At 42.0% G+C, this 21867-nt stretch overlaps 1 protein-coding gene across 2 annotated transcripts in view; it reads left to right on the top strand.

Moving 5' to 3' along the window:
- The window catches only part of MKX (mohawk homeobox), a 48554-nt gene that overhangs the window by 8888 nt on the left and 17799 nt on the right, over positions 1–21867 (top strand). For both annotated transcript variants that reach the window (XM_040592549.1, XM_040592550.1), the window contains exons 3-4: positions 1447–1600; positions 2816–3151. In XM_040592549.1, coding sequence (XP_040448483.1) covers positions 1447–1600; positions 2816–3151 — 490 coding nt within the window. The remainder of the gene's footprint in view (positions 1–1446; positions 1601–2815; positions 3152–21867) is intronic.

Below are 21867 nucleotides of genomic sequence, written 5' to 3'. Positions count from 1 at the left end.
TCGATCCAGAATAATTGGCCAAATACTATGTGATTTAAAGAACCTTAGCTACAATAGACAGATGACAAAACTAGGGCCAAAATCCAACACTGAGGTCTACAGTTTGGCTCTTTAGTAGGTGGGGTAGCATGTACTGATAAAACATGTGTTAGCTTGCTTTGCAGGTTAGCATAAATTAAATGGTGTGATTGTTCCCAGATCTGAATATGGCTGCAGGTCTCCAGCTTCCTCACTGTGCACTCTCACAACATAAAGATGTGAGTGGGGCTGTAGACTCCTGACATTCTTTACATTCTCCTTTGCAAGTAATGCTGCTCTGCCTCCTGCTTGCAGAGGTCATGTCAAAATACACTCACTCCTGCAAGAAGTAAATAGCATTTTTAAGACCTGATTTATCATTAAACAAATATTGTTAGATGTAGGTAGCTTGCCTGTGCTCTTGCTCGTAATAAGGTTATGGTAAGGTCATTCTGTCAGTATCAGTATTTCCTATTTTATGTATTTTTAAGTTATGGTAGAATCAAGGCCAGCATTTTCTCAGATGTGCTTTAATGCAAAGTCGCTGCAAGTACATACATACATAACATTTGGTGGTTTGATTAGCACTGCTGGCACAGAAGACTGTACTGTGCCCCTTCGGCTCCCTTGGTGCCTAAAGCAATGTGAATCCTTCTGTTTGAGCCTGACTTTGTGGTGACCCTGTATGCTAGAAGGGTACTAACTTGTATCCATTTTGCAATGTCAAGCTGGAAAATGCTCTGCAGCAGAGAAGGAAGATAAGCCAGCCTCCTGTTTAGTAGTCACCTGGTGAGGAATCTGCGTCTTCACTGGTTTTTAGCATTTCCACAACAGAAAGAGTTCATAAAAGCTGCTGCTCTGTAGAGCATATGGTTGATTTCTGCAGTGACTCAAAGTACATTTCATTCTGTGTAAGACTTTCCTGATACCCACTACCTGTCAGACTTGGAGTACTGATAAAGCACGAGGGAGAATTTTGGCTTTTATATAACCAAATTCAGAATGAGTTTTTCTGTTAAGCAGCCTTATTGTAGCCTACGTAAATGTCAAAGGCAAATTACCAAACATCAGCTATTAGTTTTAATTTAGGATGTTAGTAATATATTGAAGGTTCGTATTGAAAATTCAGGGCATTATCTTTAAAATAATAAAAGAAAAGATTGATCTAAAATGAGTATTTTGGGATACCTTATTTAAAACCTTGTTTATAATGAGGGTTTGCTAACACTCGTGAAACATGGGAAGCCTGAACCTGCTGCCTCGTCTGAGGTTCCAGCTCTGCTCAGTGGTAGTTTCGTGGGCTTCTGTTCATGTTTCCCTTGTTTGCCATTTTCTTAGGGCATACATAAAACTCGTGAAAACTCTATGGGTTAGTTTTGTTTATTTGCGTAATTTTCAAGGAAAACTAATACATTCATTTATATGCAGGTTTCAAACTGGTTTGCCAATGCAAGACGTCGCCTGAAGAATACTGTCAGGCAACCAGATCTTAGCTGGGCGTTACGAATAAAACTGTACAACAAATATGTTCAAGGAAATGCTGAACGACTCAGCGTGAGCAGTGATGACTCATGCTCTGAAGGTCTGTTGATGCTCTTTTTATCAGTTTTAAACCAATTAAAATATATTTTGAAAGTATCAGGCACTCTTAAGTTAGTTTCTGATTTCTCACAAAACACTCAGTGGCTCTGGCTTTACTATTTTGTGAATTAGGTGCCTTTTTACAATGCAGCCTTGCAAAGCGAGATGGTGTTACTGGTGAATTGGGGTGACAGCCTGATTGCATGTTATTTGCCTAGCAAATATTTGTATAACACTGTTAGTAGAAAGATAATTGTTAGTTCATTAGATTCTATGAGACTATTCCTTTAATCTGTGTTAAAAGAAAAAATTGGTTATATTTCTTGGTTTAAGGAAATAGGAGACCTCTTGACTTTTACTTTCCTTGATGGAAGGGCTATAGCAATATCGTATCATTAACAAGACAATCTGATTAACTTCAGTGGAGCTTATTATATGGTAAACAGGATATTATTGTTATCTATTGTATGTATTTTGCCAGCAAATGTTGTCCTTAAAAGGTGCACTGAAATTCTCTTTCTTATCCAAAGTAACAAATGGAGGAATTTTTTAAATAGCACCCAATATTTTTTAATAGAACATTTGTGTTAATTATGTACATGGGTACTTTTTCTAGTCATTTTTGACAGGGAGATACATTGACAGGAACAAATGCTACAGAACATTGTCAGAAACCTGTATGACTTTTTAGAAGAATTTGTTTCAGTTTGTACTCAGTTTCAATTAGCTTTGTCCCAATTTCAGTTTGTACTCAAATTTCTTTGGTATGCACTTCCCTTTAAAAGATCAGTTGCAGGACAATTAAAATAATATAGCTTAATACACTTAAATATGCTATAGTATTCAGGGGGCCCAAATTTCAGGTTATGATAGCAAGAATTCAGTTTATTCACACGGATTTTAAAATGCTTATCATTGATCTAGGGCACTTCTCATTTTTTTTTCTATCTGCCTTGTGTTGCTCATGAACAAATTAGACTCAGAGACTGTTTTCTACAGTTAATTAATTTGGAATAGCTGGAACATCTGAGAACCCTGGGAACTACTGTGAGAAATGTGTGAACAGAAGAAAATTAAAATCATTGTCTAATGCTGAAGTCTAAAGTTATTGTCTAGTTTTAGTTATCTTTATAGCAATTTAAAACCTGTAGAGAAAGCCTCTTGTTCAATATTAGGTATTTGATGTATTACGGTATCTTTGTTCTTTTGTCTTCAGATGGAGAAAATCCTCCAAGAAACCATATGAATGAAGGGGGATATAACAAACCAGTTCATCACACTGTGATTAAAACTGAAAGTTCAGTAATAAAAGCAGGAGTGAGACCAGAAACAAGTGCCAATGAGGATTATGTGTCACCCCCCAAATACAAAAGCAGCTTATTGAATCGTTACCTAAATGACTCATTGAGACATGTCATGGCTACTAATGCAGCTATGATGGAAAAAACAAGGCAAAGGAATCACTCTGGTTCATTTAGTTCCAATGAATTTGAGGAAGAATTGGTGTCTCCGTCATCATCAGAGACAGAAGGCAATTTTGTCTACCGGACAGGTAAGGGATTCTTTCTGTATCATTTCTAATACAGCCAGCTTTGGTGGAAAGTGTCACCTGATTGTGCCTTTTATGACAGTGGATAACTCCTGCCCATCGTCTCGTATGAGAGGGTAGCTCCTCTCCACCCTTTCATTCACTGAAGAAATTCTACCTTCAGTATTGAAGTTAAATGCTGTTAATGACTGCTAATGAAACTGGTTTGCTTTTTGAATGGAGTCATGGGGCTGATTTTTGAAATGACACTTACAGGCCACTTTTGTCAGCAGTAAGACAAGCCTAAAATAGAAAGCTCTTCAGGGTAAGGGAGGACTAGAGGGGGACTAAAGTTCTCCGTGGCCCCAGCTGGGAGGAGGAGGAGGGCTTTGAAATTTCAAGGTGGCTGTTTGTGGCACTTACATGAGCCATATGCCCTGTGATGGAGTGCACATGAACACCTTTCCCTGTTGTACCGCATCTTTTCTGTCCTCAGTGCCTTGTCCAGCACATGGCCCTTTGGTGCTCATGCATCCCTTAGGAATACATAGATTGTTTACACCAGTCTCTGCGCTGCTCTCCAGACACAGTGCACTGAGCTAAGGAGCCACAGACTTGGCCACTAAATACCTTGGTTTAATGTTTTTTGAAGGGTTACACATAGTTTACTATTTTAATCTTCTCAATAAAAACTTAAAAGCATGATTTGTATCCTCTGCTGTGTTACAGAGGAAAGCACATGGGACTGCCTGGTTCACACCAGTAAATTGCTGTAAATTGAGACAAGATCAGGACGTGCTCAGGTCCCTGTGGGGCAGGACATGCTGGAAGGCTCCTCTTACAAAGCTTGTTCTGTATTTCTTTGGGGACGTAAGGCAAAGGCAGTCCCTTATCTTTGAAAAAAATGAAGCTTTGCATTCCAGGTTCTGGACGTCTCTGCTAGCATCTCAGAGTTTCCACCCATAGCAGTCCTTTGCGTTGTCCGGGGGCCTTTCTTAGGGAGTTATTGTGCCAGGGATCACACTGAAGGCAGGCAGCATCGCTTTTGGGATGGATGAATATCGATGGAAAGTACTGGAGGGCTTTGCACTAAAGTTAATATAGATTTAGATGTAGTACTTTATTCCCCTTGGCTTCCCTGGCAGGCAGGTTCAGATGCCCCTCACTTTTGCAGCTCTCAAGTTTGCAGCCTTTGCCCTCTTTTTCCTGCCACATTTCATGTGATTTTTTTGTCCTTGTGGAGGGGACACAAGGATTTCAGGAGGCTGAATGCTCTGGTGGGGGTAGGAGGACACTGGTGTGTGCAGGTTGTCAGGGGATAACCAAGGGGGGAGTGGGAGCCCCATAGAGAAACAGAATCTCCTCAGGATTAGAATAGTGCAAGCACAGTGAATAAGTTTCAAAATTTACACTCTGTTCATTCAGCTTTATTTTTTCAACATACCAAATAAATGCATTTGGTCTGCATGATGGGCATATTGTCCTCCAAGTTTTATTTTTAAGTTATTCAAGAACAGATGCAGCAGCTCAGATATGTAAACTTCTGTTCTTCTGTACTTTTATACCATAACTTAAAAATGTACATGATGACTTTTTAAAAATTGTAACAAATTTGCTACTAGATTAAGTTCCTCTTCCCAAGTTTCAAGCTGCACTGAAAAATAGAGTCTTTGATGAGAATGCTGAGACAGGCAGGCTGCAACTGTGTGAGTTCACTAGCTGGGCTGGAATGACAAAAAACAGTATACTTGTCCTTAAAATTAATAACTAACATTCCTGGAACTCCTCTTAAGATCTTATTTAAGTCAGTTCTTAAATATCTTTATTAATATTTTGGAGTGCTGTGGCCTTTGATGAGAACACACCAGCAGCTCTCAGGAAAGTTTTATTCTTTTTACACTTCCAAAGCAGACAAGCAGTAGCCTGCTGATAGAAAGAAAAAGATTGTGTGCACATACTACATTGCTTGATCGATCCTTCCTATAGATGTGTGCCCATTTAGGAAATATGATGTACAAATAGGCTTTTTTCAGCTATAAGGTTACAGTCCCATTAATGATTTTCTGATGATGTTATAACATGTGGGAATTGAGCCCTTCATGAACAAAGCAGGTATTTTCAAGTTACCATGCATTCATGCAATCTGTTTACAAATAGATGACATTATTCAAATGATTGTTAGATAGGAAGTGATAAATAAGAACTTTTTTTTCCCCTTTTTCTTTTCTCTGTAAATTGAATGCCTAGGATGGCAGTTCTCAATAGAGTTGTGTAGCAAACCTGTATCTGTGTTCTCAAAAATTTCTGTAATCCCTTTTGGTTAAGCAAAATAACCGGGTAAGGCTGACTGTAACACTCGTACCTTCCTGAAAGCAGCAAGTGTGTTTTTAAGGGAGATACCACAATTTAAAAGGAGCTCCCCGCTGCAATTTTTATTAAGTGAAACAGCTAATTTTTAACACAAAGGGGTTGAAGCAGAATTGTGGAGTCACTCCTAGATGTTTTCATTTATGAAGTCATTTTGAGTAGTATTTCAAAAAGCAGAGTGAAAACTGATGACATTTTATTTCTGATAAACATTTGGCAAGGTTGCTGTGCTCCTAGGAGCAGGCAATAATTGGTGTTGAAGCATATTCTTTGTTGTCCTTCCCTGTAAAAGCAACTTAGCAGAATGTGAGCAGAAAGTTTACTCACTGAATCTGATTTATGTTGTGGGCCGGACACTGGTTTCAGGTACATCAGTGCGACTTTGCTCGCCTCGTACCTGGGGCCAGCGTGGCCACGTGCGTCTCAGCAGCCCACACCACATTAACGCGGTACGAGTGCAGTGTCCAGTGACAGAAACAAGAAATTGCAGTTTAAAGTTTATATGGAAAGTGGGTTGTACAGTTTCCTGTTTCAGTCATTAGCATGCTTATAAACACGGGACCATATGCTGCTCTAGCTTCACGCAACTGGGAAATCCCATGTAAAGATCAAGGACAGGCTAATATAACCGACTGTCGGGAGAGCAGCCGAGTTTTGTACCTCCGCACGATTATTGCGAGCTTGTGGGAAGCAGCTCTGGTGCTGGGGCAGGAGCAGCAAAGCCTGAGCTGATGCCCTGGCCGGTGCAGTGCCTGTGCTGCTGGCTGCCCCGTCCCGCCCCGGCAGCATGGCCCCGGGAGCTAGGGAGATGCTGCGGGAGGCGGTGTGGGTGGCCGGTGCGGGGAGAATGAGTGGCCGGGAAAGGGTGCAGCTGTACTCAGATATGTCACGTACGTGTGTGTTTCTGTCGTAAGCTGATAGGCTTATGTCTATTATGTGACATACGCAAATGTGTTCACTTAAGGCAGAAGACTTCAGTTCAGATTAATTCTCATGCAGGTATAATATATAAATATATATAACTGGTCAAATACGTGTCTTCAGCTGACCACTAAAAGGCTTGGTTCAGTGTTCAGTTAGAAATCCGTGTTGGAGAACAAGTTTTCATGAATGCCTTGGCATGCTGTCATTAACAGCAGCTTCTCTGTGTGACATGATAACTGAACCCAGACTTGCCTATCTGTATTTGTTGTGCAAACACGTGCAGAAACAACAGTCCAACTGCAACAAGCACTCCAGAAACCTGTGAGGGAAAGATGTAATAATGTTTATAGTGAGGCTGGATGTAAATGTAGAGCAGCAAGGTCAGTCTTTGGTTTACGGCTCACTAAAATGCTGACTTTTTCTGTAATCAGGCTGCAGTGCTCTGCGAGTGCCCTGTTGTCAGTCACCTGCAGGAACAAAATGTTCTGCGTCGTTATAGCACAAGGAAATGAAAAACTCCAACTTTCTGGGATATCGCTGCCTGGTGAGCTGCGTTTGGTGAACGAAAGCAAAAATTAAAATGAGAGAAAGATGAAATGGCAGGACAGGGAGTTTTCTAACTTCTTTCTGTAGGCAGATTTCCCTTGATTTTACTTTGCATGTTACTTAGCACAGTAGAAAAGCCAGAACAAATAAAAACAGTGAGGAAACTAAAGACTTGCAGGCCTGGAGAGGAAGGTGGCTTTTAAAAAACCTCTTGAATGACTGGTTGATTTTTGAAGATGTTTGATCCCTATTTTTAGACATTTATACTCGGGAGTGTGCTCTGTTACTGATGTTTTCATTACTACTGCCTTTTTCTTTCCTCTCACCTTCCTTTCTTTCTTCCATTTGGATCCTGCAAAGTTTGTGATTTATAAAGCATGATCCTGGGTCATTTATTGCAGCACACCGAGCACCTCTGATGAGACCCTCGGCACACTGCAGGATCAGGCCCACATTCATACAGAGCACTTAAATGTAAGGGTATAGCCGTGCACAGAAGTACTGTAGAGAGACATGTGCAAGCTGCAGAACAGTGCTGTGATTTTGTGTGGTCCTTGCCAACTTTTCCTCACAATTTAACATTTTTAGAAATTAACATGTAATTTAAAAATGAGCTATAAAATTTAAAAGCATAATATGAACACAATGGAACCTGTTTTCAGAAACAACTCGAGGGACCTACAAAAACCGCTAGTACCAGTGACTTTTGCAAGTTTGATCTAAACGGTGCTGGAGACCTTGGGGATACTTTGAAATAAATGGTAACCTGGGAGAGCTGAAGGAGGTCCTTGTTGCAGATCCTAATGTCATCCAGAAGTGAAATGGAAAAGTGGAATGTCAAGTACAGTATTAAATGCACACAGCAGCATAACTGCAATTTGAAGGTTACACAGCTAAGATCATATTTCTGCAGGAATTTTATTATTACATGACCTGATTCGTCAACACCGAAATAGCATGGAATTGAGAACCGAGGAGAGGATTGCATTTAATTTGCTGTTCTGTTGTTTTTTCTAAAGAACGATTAAAAGGAAACGGCTTTACTATAGGGACAGTGTCAGGTTTAATATACCAGATGTGATAGCCCAAACTTGAGAATTTTAAAGATCCTGCCCACGCCCAGCTAGTTAAGTTGCTTGTTCTCTTTTTGCATTTCTTTCCGTTTGAACAGCAAAAATCAAATAACTTGTTTTTTAATTCCCTTTAGTTTCTCAGTATTTGAGCTGCAAGGGGAATGGGTCAGGATTATTTCGACATGACCCTGGAAAACAGTGCTTCATCAAAACTGAATCTTTTTTGTGGAAAGGTAGCAGTTTCAACCTCTTAGGTGGGGGAATGGAGGAAGAGAGCACTGGGTGGGCTGGGAGCACTGACGGTGCTGGGGGCAGAGCATCCTGCCAGAAGCCTGGGCACCCAGGGACTGCCAGCGGGCAGGAGAGGGCTTTGCCTGGAGCCAGCCCGGACAGGAGGGGAAGCGGCATTCCTGGCAGTGTTAGCTTTTCTGAGCCATTTCTCTCTGCTCCCTGCTTTTAATAGTCAGTTTTGGGGGAAAAGAGAGTACTTGTTTTCTCACAGGTGCTGCATGCAAACACTATGCATCCTTGTTTTATCTGTTTTCAGATGCAAATGGCTATGAATGTTTTGGGCTTTTTTGTTTTTTTAACAAAATATTTAAGATTCTGGAGATTGGGCGATGTGCGGGTCGGATGTGCTTCTAATAGCAGCATGTACGTGGATATAATTCAGGTATAATTGCCGTGGAGACCTCATGGAGCAGAGGAGGTGCGTGTGCACCTCTGCTGGTTTTGCTTCTGTTGATGTCATGGCAAATTTTCTGCGTACTTCAGTAAAAACTGGCTCGAGGCGGTTGTTTGGCCACAGAGGATTTTCTTCAAGTCAGCTTGCTTCAGGGCAGCACGTCTCAGGCCTCCTGACAGCTTTATCGTCACAGAGAATGAGATGTTCTTGCATGAATTATTTGAAATGGAAAAGATGACAGCATCTGACCAAAAAATCAGAGACACCAAAAAAAATCAGGGGATCAGCCATGTTTCCATGGCCACAGGTTGCTACTGCCCATGCTGGTGTAGCAGCCCGCCTCCATTTCTCTGAGACCATTAAAATTTCCCCAATGCAAATATTCGCAGCAGCGGCCAAAAAAGCAGCAGACCCCTGCACTTGCCCAAGACCTCTCTCAGACACAGCAGGAAAAATGTACGGTGCTGTCACCAATGGCTAACAACTATATATTTTAATACTCCTCTTTAGAGTTTGCCAGTTCTCCAGGCCTCAGCGAGCTGTTCCCTGGCAAGCCTTGGGCCTCATTCATTTAGCAAAGGTGTGTGTTCAAAAAGAAAGTAATGTTTATCCACGTTTTTCTATTGTTCAAAACGTCTTCAGAATTATGCTCGGTCTTAAAATCTGGGGCCAGCCCAAATGTGAATGTTTCAGGAAATTGTGTGCATGGAAAAGCACATGATCGTAAATCAGACTGTTTTCCAGTTTTAGCTGTAGACTGCATGGCTAGTAATGAATATAATAGGGAAATTAGTAAGAAAATTAGCAGTTAATTTAAGGAGTATTTAAAGAGTGTGTGAAACTACAGCTTGGGAAAACTGATTTAGTGAAATGGATGGGATTCCTTCTCCCCTTCCACTGCCTGAGCAGGATTTTCCCCAGTAGCCAAATTTCTGTGCAGGTCTCTTACAGCAGAAATGGTAGGCTTCCATGCTGCCTTACACCAGTGTCAGCTGCCATGGCTTTTGCACTGATTCAGGGGATCCTCAGCCTTGCAAATGCCAGCCAGCTGCAGCCACTGCTACTGTGAGCAGTTGTGTGTGTTGCAAAAGGAAGCACTACTCAAACTGGGAGAGCAGAAGGGGGCTCAGGGGGGAGATAATGAGATGAGACAATAGGGAATTGCAGCAGCCCAAACAGAGAAGCAGAAAGCCCTGGGCACTGCAGCCCTGGTGCCACAGCCAGGGATGGCGAGGTGCAGCATTGGGCAGGAGAGTAGGTGTGCATCCCATGGGTTGTCTCTGTAGCCTGGCCACCCTGTGCTGCGTTGACATGCATGCAGAAGTGCCCTGCCACTGCAGCTTGCCCCTAATATGCTGCTGGGGGCACAGAGGAGGGTATGTCTGCTCTCTCTCCCACCCGGGGAACGCGGCAGCAAAATGTGATCATCAGCTTGTGCCAGAAAGGGGATGTAGGCCAATGAACATGAAAAATATGGCACAATTTTAAACATGGAAGAGAGAAAAGGAGGAACAAAACAGAAGAGGAGTGTTTGCAAAGACAGGCAGAGATGTGTGCTGTCACCCCATCAGGAGTGGCTTTGAAATCACACACTTAACTTTCTGTATCACTGATTGGAAAGTATTTTTGAGTGCAGAGCCATGGCTGGAGGCAGATCGCCCTGGTGCTGGGTTGTGAGCGAGACTTGTGCAGGCTCTGATGCCAAAATGTGCCCATTCTGCTCCTCAGGGCTCATGCTGGCTCTGCCCCAGCACCAGGACAACTACCCGTGGCACCTGCGTGGAGAAGAAAGAGAAATTACTGGGACTAAACCCTTCCTTTTTGTCCAGTGAATTACTTTTACATATAAAATCTATCATCTCCTTCATGAATAACTGCTGTCTTTGGTCACACTTATTAACACACTATTCTGTGTGCCATGCAGCAGAGTGTGAGCAGGAGGGGATGGGGTGCAGGAAAGTCGGTGCAGGTGGGATGGAGTAGTAGCAGGAGGGGGACGAGGGCTGGACTTCTCACTGTCTGGGGCAGTAAATTTCAAGGAATGGTGAGCCCATAAAAGTTTCACTTCTTTCTGGAGAAACATCTGAATTGAAACTTCATACCTAGCGTGGGGTTCCCACATGTCCCAGCCTCCTTCCGCTGCTGGGGAGAAATAACGTGACTTTGTGTAACGTCCTGGTAGATTCTTCTTGTAGCGCACTGTCCCCTGCACAGTGTTACAGTGCTGCTGTTCATGTTGCTGTAGTTAAGGCTGTGTCTGTGTTTCCATTAGAACCTTTTTAATCCGCAAATTTATGACCCAGCTGTAAAAATTCAATCCAGACTGAAACTTGGCATGGGCAGTGTTCGTTCTCCCATCTGTGGAAGGGATTTAAGCAGGTACATCCCAGTAATAACCATCCGAGTTAGGCTTGTAAATTTGGAGCATGGTGACTGCTGAATAAAACTGTGAGCTTCTCAGTCATCCTGGAGCTTGAAATATTTTATGCCCATGGTGAGACTATTGAAAAGCAGCTTGTTTGTATTCAGTCATATAGCTGTATATAAAGAAAATGTTTGGGGTTTTTCTGCATTTGTTTATATGCACAAGTGCATGCATTTTCCTTACCGTGGAAATATTCTGATGTGGGTGGCTAATGCTTGAAACCTGCAGGGTCTTGCTCCAAAGCAAGGTTTGATCACTCCCAGGTAGTGTAAGAAATTGTATTCATGCAGGTGTGAACAGGAGGATTTATCTATTGATCGTAATAGAAAAAAAACGGGGGTATAAAAAGACCAGATTGTTTTCTTTTGAGTAGGATTTTTGATTGGATTATTCTTAAAGTATCTTCAAAACCGATTCAGGATTGAACTGCAAAATTACTTTATTCACCATCACTTCCTCCCATTTTGATTTTCTTTTCTAAAAAGCTACACACTGAACGTGCCTGACCAGATAGGCGAGTAATCTTATCTGATCCAGCAAATCCTATTTCCCTTTGCAGGTTTGTGGTTTTTGAAAGTCATTCTATAATTTAAAAAACTCCTTTATGTGTTTAACTGAAATTTTTTAGATCATTTGTCCATAATGTGAATACCAGAAACATAATGATGAAAGCAGTTTAGCGAGACCAGACTTCTGATCTTCCATGTGTATTCATGGAGAAGCTTTTGGGAGGGTTTTGGCACAATCTGAGAAGTGGATTGAAGGGGTCTCTACACTGACTAGCGTTAGGCTGAGGATGACTTTATATCCAGTATTTGGAAAATATGGGGAGCTTGTGGGTGGTGTTTGTGTATGATATTTTTGCCATCTTGATGGAGGAAAGTGGATGCTCGTAAAAACACCTGTTCCAGAAAAACATATCTCGGCTTCATCTGTGAAGTTCAATTTCTAATTATCTAAAACCAGAAGAGCAGAGCTGGATTCAGTTTTATTTAATCCACTTCACTCCAAACCTAAAAATTTGGGTATGAGATACAAGGGGTAGGTGTGGAAATTATCAGTGATTACTAAAGACAGTTTGAGGTCTTTTATGCTTTATGGCATTACATTGGCATCAGATAGACACTTCAGATCTGTTAAAGGAGAAATATATCCTAACAGTCAAAGCACGCAGAAGGCTTGTATAATATAAATGAGTTTTATTGAGCTACAAAAAAAAAAAAAGAAAAAAGAAAAAAAAAGAAAAAAAAAAGAGCAGGAGTTTAAAGCAGGAAAGTAAGTTGGAGAAGTAAACTGCATTGTAGAAAATCTGGAAAAAGTAAAAACAATTCAAACAGAAAGAGATCAGATAAACAGCTCAAGCTGGAACAGCTGAAAAGGAACACACAAAAATAGGTAAAGTGAAATTCCAACGAGCCATGAAATGTGTTTTCCTTAATTTTTCACAGTGGCCTTGAAACCTGATGTTGGAGACTCTATCTCTGTTCTTTCACTGATGGCCAGAAGTTGAGGTTATGATGACCAGATCGTTTGGTATGGCACTGACATTTCAAGTTAAAAGGGATTGCCAAGACTCTCAGTTATGACACTGAAATATACCGCTATTTCTAGGGCCAATTTTCAGTCCCTCCCTCATGCCTCCACATTGATTTAGGCAACAGATGCATGAAAAGCAAAGCAACATTCAAAATAATCCCTTAGCTGAAGCTGGGGGAAGGCTGGCTAGTGGGCTGTAGCCAAAATTCCTTAAATGTTACAATGTTTTACATTTCTAAATGTAAAAACTTTCTTTCCAATGTGAGGTACCAGCCAAATGTCTTAGTTACGGTATCTCGGAGTAAAAACTGGCGTATGGCCTTGTGGTCATTTGTGGGTATTGACAGATTTACACCGTTGAAGATCAAGTTAAATGTTGTCGGTTTCTCCATCTCCCCTTTACTTTGTCAGGCTTTTTTTTTTTTTTTTTTTCTTCTCTCAGTTACTATTTGTCAACTTAAATCCAGTTTGCTGGAAAAATGAAGGCTCTGCACGACCTGGCTCTTCAGGAGCAAATTGCCTCAAATTCTTTCTGCTAGCCAAGGTATTTTGTAATGCATTGCAAAACAGCAGCAGGATTGCTCTCCTTCGCACTAGATGTACTTTGTGGGCTAGACACTGTGGGCAGTTTTAATGAGATCTTGGTGTGCTGGAGAATTTCTCTCGGCTGTTGACTTCAGGGAGACTTTCATCCCAGGTCCCTGCTCTTCTAATTGCTCTTCCCACCCCAAGGAGCAGAATCTGCCTCTGCCCTGTTGTGGGCTAAGCCATGGGGAGCCTGGGCTGGTGGCTGCTCGGGGGGCAGGTCCTGGAGCTGGTGTGCAAATTAAGCAGTCTGCTCCTGACATGGCAGCTCTGCACAGGAGAGGCGGTGGGTTGCCTGTTACACAAACACACTAAAATGCATTGTGTGACTTTTCTCCCTCTCATGCTGTCTAGCTGGTGTAGCTGTTGGTTACTACATCGCTAATTCATTTCCCCGAGATCATCTTCAAATAGGAGTTTCCTCCAGGAGGTGACGGCCTTTGTTCCTTGATCAGGGAAAGCCCAGGGTAGCTGTAGCACTGTTTGTGCCGGCAGTGACAGCAGTGTCTGTCACAGCCCGGAGCCCCGTGTAGCCTGTGAGACTAATCTCAGCAGGGGGACCATGGGTGCTGGGTGAAGTCTGGGGTCCTTCCTTGACCACAATATTAGAATTGCAGTTGTTATGGGCTTCTAAGTACTGAACCTCAGTAGTATGTTTAGTTTAGCATGAATAGAGACATTTACTGAAGTGGGAAGAACTCTGTCTCTCTGCACCCCCCCCCCCCCCCGCCCCCCCCCCCCCCCCCCCCCCCCCCCCCCCCCCCCCCCCCCGTTCCTTGGTGCTCTGTTACCTATATATCATCTATTATGATGGTATCTGTGGAATTCAAGCCTGCTGCCTTGCTGTTTTGCTGTGCTTACTCCTTCAGCTCAGAGTTGTGCAGTAGTTCACTGTGGCAGTGAACTTTGAAAAGATAAAAGGAAAGACGCTCCCAACTGTGTTATCCACAAATGATGAGCTATCTCCCTTTCAATCCCAGACCTCACTGAGGTGCTTGCTCCAGCTTGCCCAGCAAAGCCCAAAATCCTATTCACTGAGGTCAGCAGAGAAGAACGGGACTGATCTGCAAGTATCAATCCCTGTGATCCTTTGTTTTATGCAAAGGCCTTAACAGTTGTTTAAACATCTTAAATGAATAAAAATGTCAGGTGTTTCTGTAAACCTGTTTCCTTTTCAGTACTGCCTCCCAGCATTTTTGCTGATGTTTTCACTCCTCGTCTAATAAGACTGTGAGCGGTGATTTCTCCTGCCTACAAGTGCGCATAAGCATTAATTTGTGTTTGTTACATTTGCTGTGGATCTATATAGGGAAGAAGTCATTAATATTTCTCAGTCCTCTATCCTTAACTCACAGATTCACATCCCTGATTCTCTGCCCTCCTGTTTCAAAAGGGGCTAATAATTACGTCTGATGTCTGACTCAAAGTGCCTTTAGTTTCACCTGATAACTGATAGACAGGCACTCAGATATGTTTTAAAACCAAGCCTTTAGAAATGCTTTATGTTGGACAAAGCAAGAATCCAGTGTGCCAAGATCTGGTCTGGTTTTTGAGTGTTTTGGCCCCAAAGCACACTACATGGTTTGACACACAATGTTCATGTGTTTGCAAAGCTTTCCAAACTTCATTTGGTGAGCTGCAGCTGCTTTCAGTGGGATCTTTGCTCACAGATCAAAGACTGTGACCCCCGGAGAATGTAAATGCTCATATTTGGGTACTGCTCTTCCTTCATTCCTTGCACAAAATAGGAAAAATAAAGGCTGAGCCTTTATTCAGCACCATGGTACTGCTGCACTTGCTGAGGTTTGAGGAGCTCTGTCATCTCTCTGCGGGTGTTGTGACTGCTTGGAGACACCCCTTCCCTGCCCAGAGCAGCGGCAACACCCAGCCCAGTGTAAGCCCACCAAAACCCTCTCCTGCCTCATGGCCATGTCCTTTTTCCATCCCGTCCCAACAGCCTCCAGGTAGCTGCTCCATGCTCCCCACAGGACCAAAAAACCTTTAACAGGGAGTGTGGGACATGGCTTTGCTGGGGCAGACTTGGCACGAGGTGCCAGCTCCTGCCCACCCTCACCTAGGGAGAGCCTGTGTCCCACCACCGAACACCTCCTGCATATGGAAAACCAGCTTGTGGCCCCAGCTGGGGGCAGGAGGTCTCGGCAAAAAGCCACGTTGAGCTGGGCGAAGGGCAGCAGAGGAGGGTTGGAACAAGGTGTCTGAAGGGGGTAGTGGGGAGAGGTGGGTTTGCGCTGCCCCTTGAAGTGTGAGGGACATGCACGCCATAGGTTACCTGATAACAGGGCTCACCTGCATCCTTGGCAAGCTCTGTTTCATCTGAGGGTTTTGGTCTCTTGGCCTCTGCGTATCTTTACAGCTGGAATATGGGTTTAGGGAAGTCAAATGCCCTGAGATGACAGATGCAGGGTAACTGTTTGTAGAGGAGAGGAGGAGGGAGAAAATCAACGAATTCATGTGATATATTGTATGTCATCTGTACGTGACACTCTGAAACCTTCAAATGCTTAAACTAAAGACCTAAATATAATTTAGTTAGTAAAAATATACCTTAGTTATAATAAAATGATAATAGTGGAACTTGGCAACAGAGCAGCTAATAAATACTACACTTCTGAAATGTGCCTGGGATCCAAGTACGTACTCTTTTACTGTGTAGTTAAAGCATGTGGCAGGACATGCTAAACCAAGATTTTCTTTTTGTCTTTCCAGTGGAAAACTAAAGTTCTTTGTTTAAGTGAAGTCTGTTGGGAATTTTTCTTAAGTAAAACAAGGAGCTAAAGAATTCCATTTCTTTTTGCCAATTTTTTTTCTCCTTCAAGCCAAATTATCGATTAATGGGGCATTAAATATCAAATACTGCCTAGTTATAGTCTTACCCTTTTTTATTTAGGCACCTTAAATACTTTGTTGTTGGTGCTTCAAACACAGCTGAATTAAAAGATGAGGCAATTACCGGGAAAATTCTAACCCTTTTGGGCCTTATAAAAATAAAGGTCAGTAATCTGAAAGCCATTAGATTTGCACACTTAACCCTATTTCTGATTTTTTAAAAGAAAAAAGTATCTGTACTCCTTTAAGATCTTCTTCTTTCTGAGCTTCATTCTTTGCCTTCCTCATTAGCTGTCTCCATTTCGGTACCCTATCGTTTTGCCAGCAGAGCAGCCAAGTGAATGCTTGACCATATTTTTGTCTGGCTCTAGCAAAACCGTGATCTGACAATAGAATACTTTTCTCTGGGTTTTCCTTCTTCCCCTGGGGAACCATACTTCAAGGGCAACCTGCTTGTCCAGCATATGAACATGTGGAAAATCCACTGCTATGCACTAATGATTTTCAGATGGGCAATTGTTGCTGAAAATCATCCCAAGAGCAGCAGCTTCTCCATTGTAGCACCTAACCACTTTGGGATCACATTGCTCGTAGCTGATCTGGAACAAACCCTTTGCATTTATCTACAGGGTGGTGACATTTGCTGCATCACACATACGTAGCACTAAAATTTAGGGAGAAGGGAGGGAAAAGTTGCAGTTGTGGTTCTTTTTTGGCCATTGCAATGTGCATCAAAATCTGATGCTTATTTTAGCTTGAAAGTATAAGTGTAGGAAAAAGTTGAACTATGCCAAAAATCCACGACAGCAAGGCAGAAGCTCCCTAAATATTGTTCACAAATTAATCGCTTTCAAACTTTTGTTTTAAATATTTACGAGGAGACTTGTCACATGCTGGGAGAGAGAAGAACGAGTTTTAAATTTAAAATCATTTCTATTACTGTTCTTCTCAAAATATGCGTTCTTTTTAAACAACTTTCACTTTTAATCTGTAATTAAAGCCGACGTTTTCTTTTAATTTTAAAAGCTTGTCCTTGGACTAAAATAACATGGAACATTTTTAAACATTGATCCAAGCTGCTGTAGATACATTTTATTTAAACCACAGAGCCTGCAGTTGGATTCCTCGCCTTGCCAGATCGGCTACGAACTGTAAGTGTGGCAGTAATGACTGCGGAGTCCTGGATGCTGCACTACCAGCAAGCAGGGTTGTTTTTCTGGAGTTGTTCCTACCTTTGGGCCCTATTCATGAATGACTTAATCTCTGTGTATGATCAAATGTTGTGCAAGTTACTGTGCACAGAAAAATCAAGGAATGCTTCTCTTCCCCACGTTCCTTACATGGAATTGCTGTGCCTGCCCGGCAAGCAGCTGGAGAATGGTAAGGGTGGGAAGTGAGCAGCAGCAAACACACACACGCACACCAGAAGCAATATAAAAAAAAGTGAGACAAAGAAATCAGAAAATATTTTGAAGGATTGGGTGCGCAAGTGGGATTGGGCTGTGGATAGGCAGCTCTAGCTTGCCCAGGCAGCACCAGCTGGAAGGGGGAAGCCAGGCTTTCAGATGGGAGGGTGTTACGGGGGCGTTACATTCACCATGAAAAACAGAAGTGTTCCCCAGTATTTTCTCTGCAGCAGTGGCTTTAAACATGATTTCCAGTGCATGTTTCTAGTAGCTTGTTTCGTCTTGGAAAGCAAGCAGATGTCAAGAAGTTCAGGGAATCAGGGCTTCTTAGTCCTTTTATCCTCTTGACCTAATTGCTCATGTGGTATAATTCTGTCCACTCACAGGATGTTAAACCACTGCACTTGAAGCCAAGACAGAGATTTTCGTTAGCTGAGATATTAATTACACGATGCATGCCATACAAGGAACTTTTCTTGTGATGTTTTGGTATTTTCTTAGAGATCCATCAGAATCAGAGATCTGTTCAGGGGGTGAAGCAGAGTGCAGCTGTCTCCATATTTACACAGACCTCTTCCTTAGTCTTTTAAGTTTCAACAAAGTTTTTGCCTGTGTTTAGGTGTCATTCTTAGTTCAGGGCAAGGAAAGGACTTCTATTATCTAAAGTGTTTTTCTCATCACCAACACCCGGTGGCCACTGCATGAAATTCTGTCTGTCTCTCCATGCCCTGGTGTGGGGACGGGTCACTCTTAGCAGGACTCCTGTGCCAAACAGTGACTGGTGGCAAATGGGGAATAACTTGACTCCAGCACTGAACTCCTCCAGCTGTCAATGGGAGTTACACTTGTTTGTCCAGGACAGTGACTGGAATAGTCATTTAGCTCTTTTTTGAGACACTTTCCATCCCTTTAGTACTGACAATGGGCTTAAAAGATGTACCTCGCTTTTCGGGGAGGCTATGGCTGGAGTGTCTTTTTAACTCCAGGAGGCAAAAGATAGAAGAAAGGATGGGGAATGAAGGGAAAAAGCAAAACTGACAGCCAGGAAATAAATACAGGTGGGAAAATAAAGAACAGAAACTTTTGGAAGATGGTAAAGAGAGAAGAGTGCTGGGAGAGGGCAAGGAAGGGGGTATGCAGAGATGAGGACAGGAACAAAAAGGAAAAGGGAAGGGGAGAGCAATGGAGGGGAAGGAAGAGGAAAGAAAAGACATCGAAGGGATGAGGTAAGAAGAGAAAGTACTGGGGAAGCACATGTGATGGAAATACTGGTAGGAACCTGGAGTGCAACGGGGAAGGGCTCTAGATTAGAGAAGCATAGGAGATACTAGCAAACGAGAAGTTTGACATTTTTCTTTTCAAAGTGTTTGAGAAACAAAGGTAGATAAGTTTCAAGATACTGCCACTCTTCTTGGAAGGCACGTTGAATCTAATTACTATGTCTTGGCATTTTTTTCCACGTTACACAGTGTAAGAACAAATACACTTCTAGAAAAGGGTATAACCTTGCTTAGAATACAAAGCAAATTAATCCAAACCATTGCTCACAACTCGGGGAAAAACCCCAGAATTTAGCCTGGGACTGGGAAATGCTCTCGTTCTGATGGCAGTGGTGGTAGTGGTGGGGCTGTCTGTTTTAGGGGCGTGGTTATGAATTTCCCAGTTTCCCAGTGCATCCACAATCCTTGACTAAGCTGGACACAAAAGTATGGAAGACTTTTCATACCTTGGCTTAATCACACCCAAACGAGAGTTTGGCGAATCCCACCAAGACCTGTTTTGAAAACTATTAAGTAGTTTTCAGGCTACTGTAAGACAGTTTGGCCAAGTATGGAGGCTTCTTGGACCCTATGTTCCTGAAAGTTTGAACTTATCCCAAGTCTACCCCTTTCTGTAAATTTTTCAGATCAGGTATTCAGTTTGAAAATTTTTCAAGTCACCATCTATAAGCTGCAGGCAGAAAATTTTCGTAACCTATTGCATAGCTGGCTGAGGACAATGTCTTTGTGCTCCTCTGAGATCAGCATCGGTTAGCAGCGTAGAAAGGACATCACTCAGGATGGAACGATAGTTTGATCCTGCACAGCAAATCATGCATTCCTATATAGTTCATGATATATATGAACCTAAAATATGTCATGCCAAATCAGATTATACATATAATTTTCGAGTTCAGCAAAAGGTTTTGTTTCTTTTTCCCCCATCATTTTTTAAAGAAACAGAATTTATCTGAATTAAAAACATGATTGGTGATGACGAGTGGGTGGTTCTATTTACCCTGCCACATTATATAGTACCACTTTTACTCCTTGTTTGGATAGCAGTCACAAGACCCAGATATCAAGCTGTGAAAGTATTTTTCTTGCAGCAGCCTTTCTTTTTTTGGCAGGCAGTGGCTTTGGAGATGCCTTGCGTTTTGTCATGTGATTGGACTGCTGATGAGGTTTCTGTGCTGCCTCCTTTTCCTGGATTCCATCTGAATTAACTCTTCTTTGGGTCACGATCTTTAGCGCACTTCTGAATGAGTGGGCCTTTGCGCTGTAGTGTAATGAGCTCCTAATGCTCAGTTCCTGTAAGGAAACAGCCCGTAAAGAAGGAATTCGCTGTGTTTGTTCCACGTGACAGAAATCTGTTTTCTGTACCTCCGGCTGTCAACATCGAAAACACATTCCTTCTTCGCAGTAATATTCCATCCTAAAAAAAGGGAAAATGAGGGGAAATTACTAGTATATAATCGTTCCATCTAAAAACGTTCAGCTTAGTCTTGTAAACGCATAAACTAGTTCTTTGTAAACAAATGTGTTAATTTTCTTTAAACTGAACATTTAGATGTCAAAGATAGAGAAGCTCAATATGTCAAACATATGGTTCTTATTGCATCAGAGGCTTTCTTAATTTTGGTATTCTAATTGAAAAGACATGCTATCTTTCTAATTGAAAGCATGCTAACTTCAAGAGAAACTAAACTATCTGACTCTGTCGGGTCTACGTTTTATTCTTCCATCTATCACCGCATTCTGGAAACATTTTCCACTTTAAATGTACAGCAGTAACATTATCCCTTATGGACTTTCAGTTGCCCTCAGTGCTTGACGTGGAAGCATGGTTTGGGGTGGCGGATGTTGGGGAGCTGACAGGGGCTTAAAGGGGAGAGAATCAGGAAGAGTCATCAGGGAAAGAATGGGAGTAGGGACTATAATTTATTCATAAGTTTTTGCCTTATTCCTGGACAATTTATAATACAGAATGCCCTAGGCTACGTAATACCTTTAACTGGACAAAATTTCTATCCACATTGGAGAAATACTGCAGGTCTGCCTTAAAATATAAGCTATTTTATAAAGGTCATGAAACAACTACCTGTCTCGGTTAAAGCAAAATTTCAGTTTGGCATCCAATATATATTCATTTTTCCTCCTACACATAATAGGCAGAAAACTATTAAGTTTACATCGGAAATAGGAACATTTGAAATAAAAGCCACATTATTATCTCAGGCACTGCCATTAGGCTTTCCGCTAGTGCGGGCTTTAACTGCAGGTGCATGCTCTGCAGAGAGCTGAGCAGTGTACGTGTGCTTGCGGATTTTGGTGGGGTGGGATGTCTTGTGGAGCTGAGTTAGAGCCCCCTCTCAGCAGCACCCTGAGCTCTTTGCAGCGCAGGTGCTGGGCTCTGACCTGCTGCACTGAGTGCACCAGCTGTGCCACTGGCTTTGGTCTGAATACTGTACAAATCCATCTTTCCTAATCGTACAGAAAATTTAACAATACGTTACCTTTTTTTAATCCACTAACATGGACAATAGAAAGTCCACAAAGGTCACTGAGGCAAATTTATTTATTAAATGGAAATACTTGGGTCCAAAAAACATTATGAATCATTTTGGTGTTTCAAGTTCAGGATGCAGAGTAAATTATTCCAAAAATAATGGTAGCCAAATGTCATTCCCTCCAAACATTTGTGTAATATCTATTTATCTGTGGGCAGATGACTGCTATGTATAATCAGAGGCAGACTTTTGTCAAATTGAGACTAAGTAAACACAGCTGAACACAAGCAAGTTGGACTACACTTTTCAGTTTTGCCAGCACTGTTATGACCTTGAAAATGAGCGTTTCTTCAGAGCCATCTGCTTTCAATACGGGAGGATTTTTAGTGTTTTGAATTAACAAGTGTTGATTGGAAATTTGTTCTGTTTAATTTTAGTATTTTTTTTTGTCTGCATAAATGAAAAGTGTGTCTTTGCCCGAAGGAGGGCATCCTTTCTGCTGCTTAGAAAGTAGGAATGTTTTGTAAAGGAACGTTTCTTGCACGTATCTGTGAGAACAAGAACAACAGTTTGAGAA

This window comes from Falco naumanni, chromosome 4 (genome assembly GCF_017639655.2).
Source record: "Falco naumanni isolate bFalNau1 chromosome 4, bFalNau1.pat, whole genome shotgun sequence".
Lineage (NCBI taxonomy): Eukaryota > Metazoa > Chordata > Aves > Falconiformes > Falconidae > Falco > Falco naumanni.
This window is presented reverse-complemented; position numbering and strand designations above follow the sequence as displayed.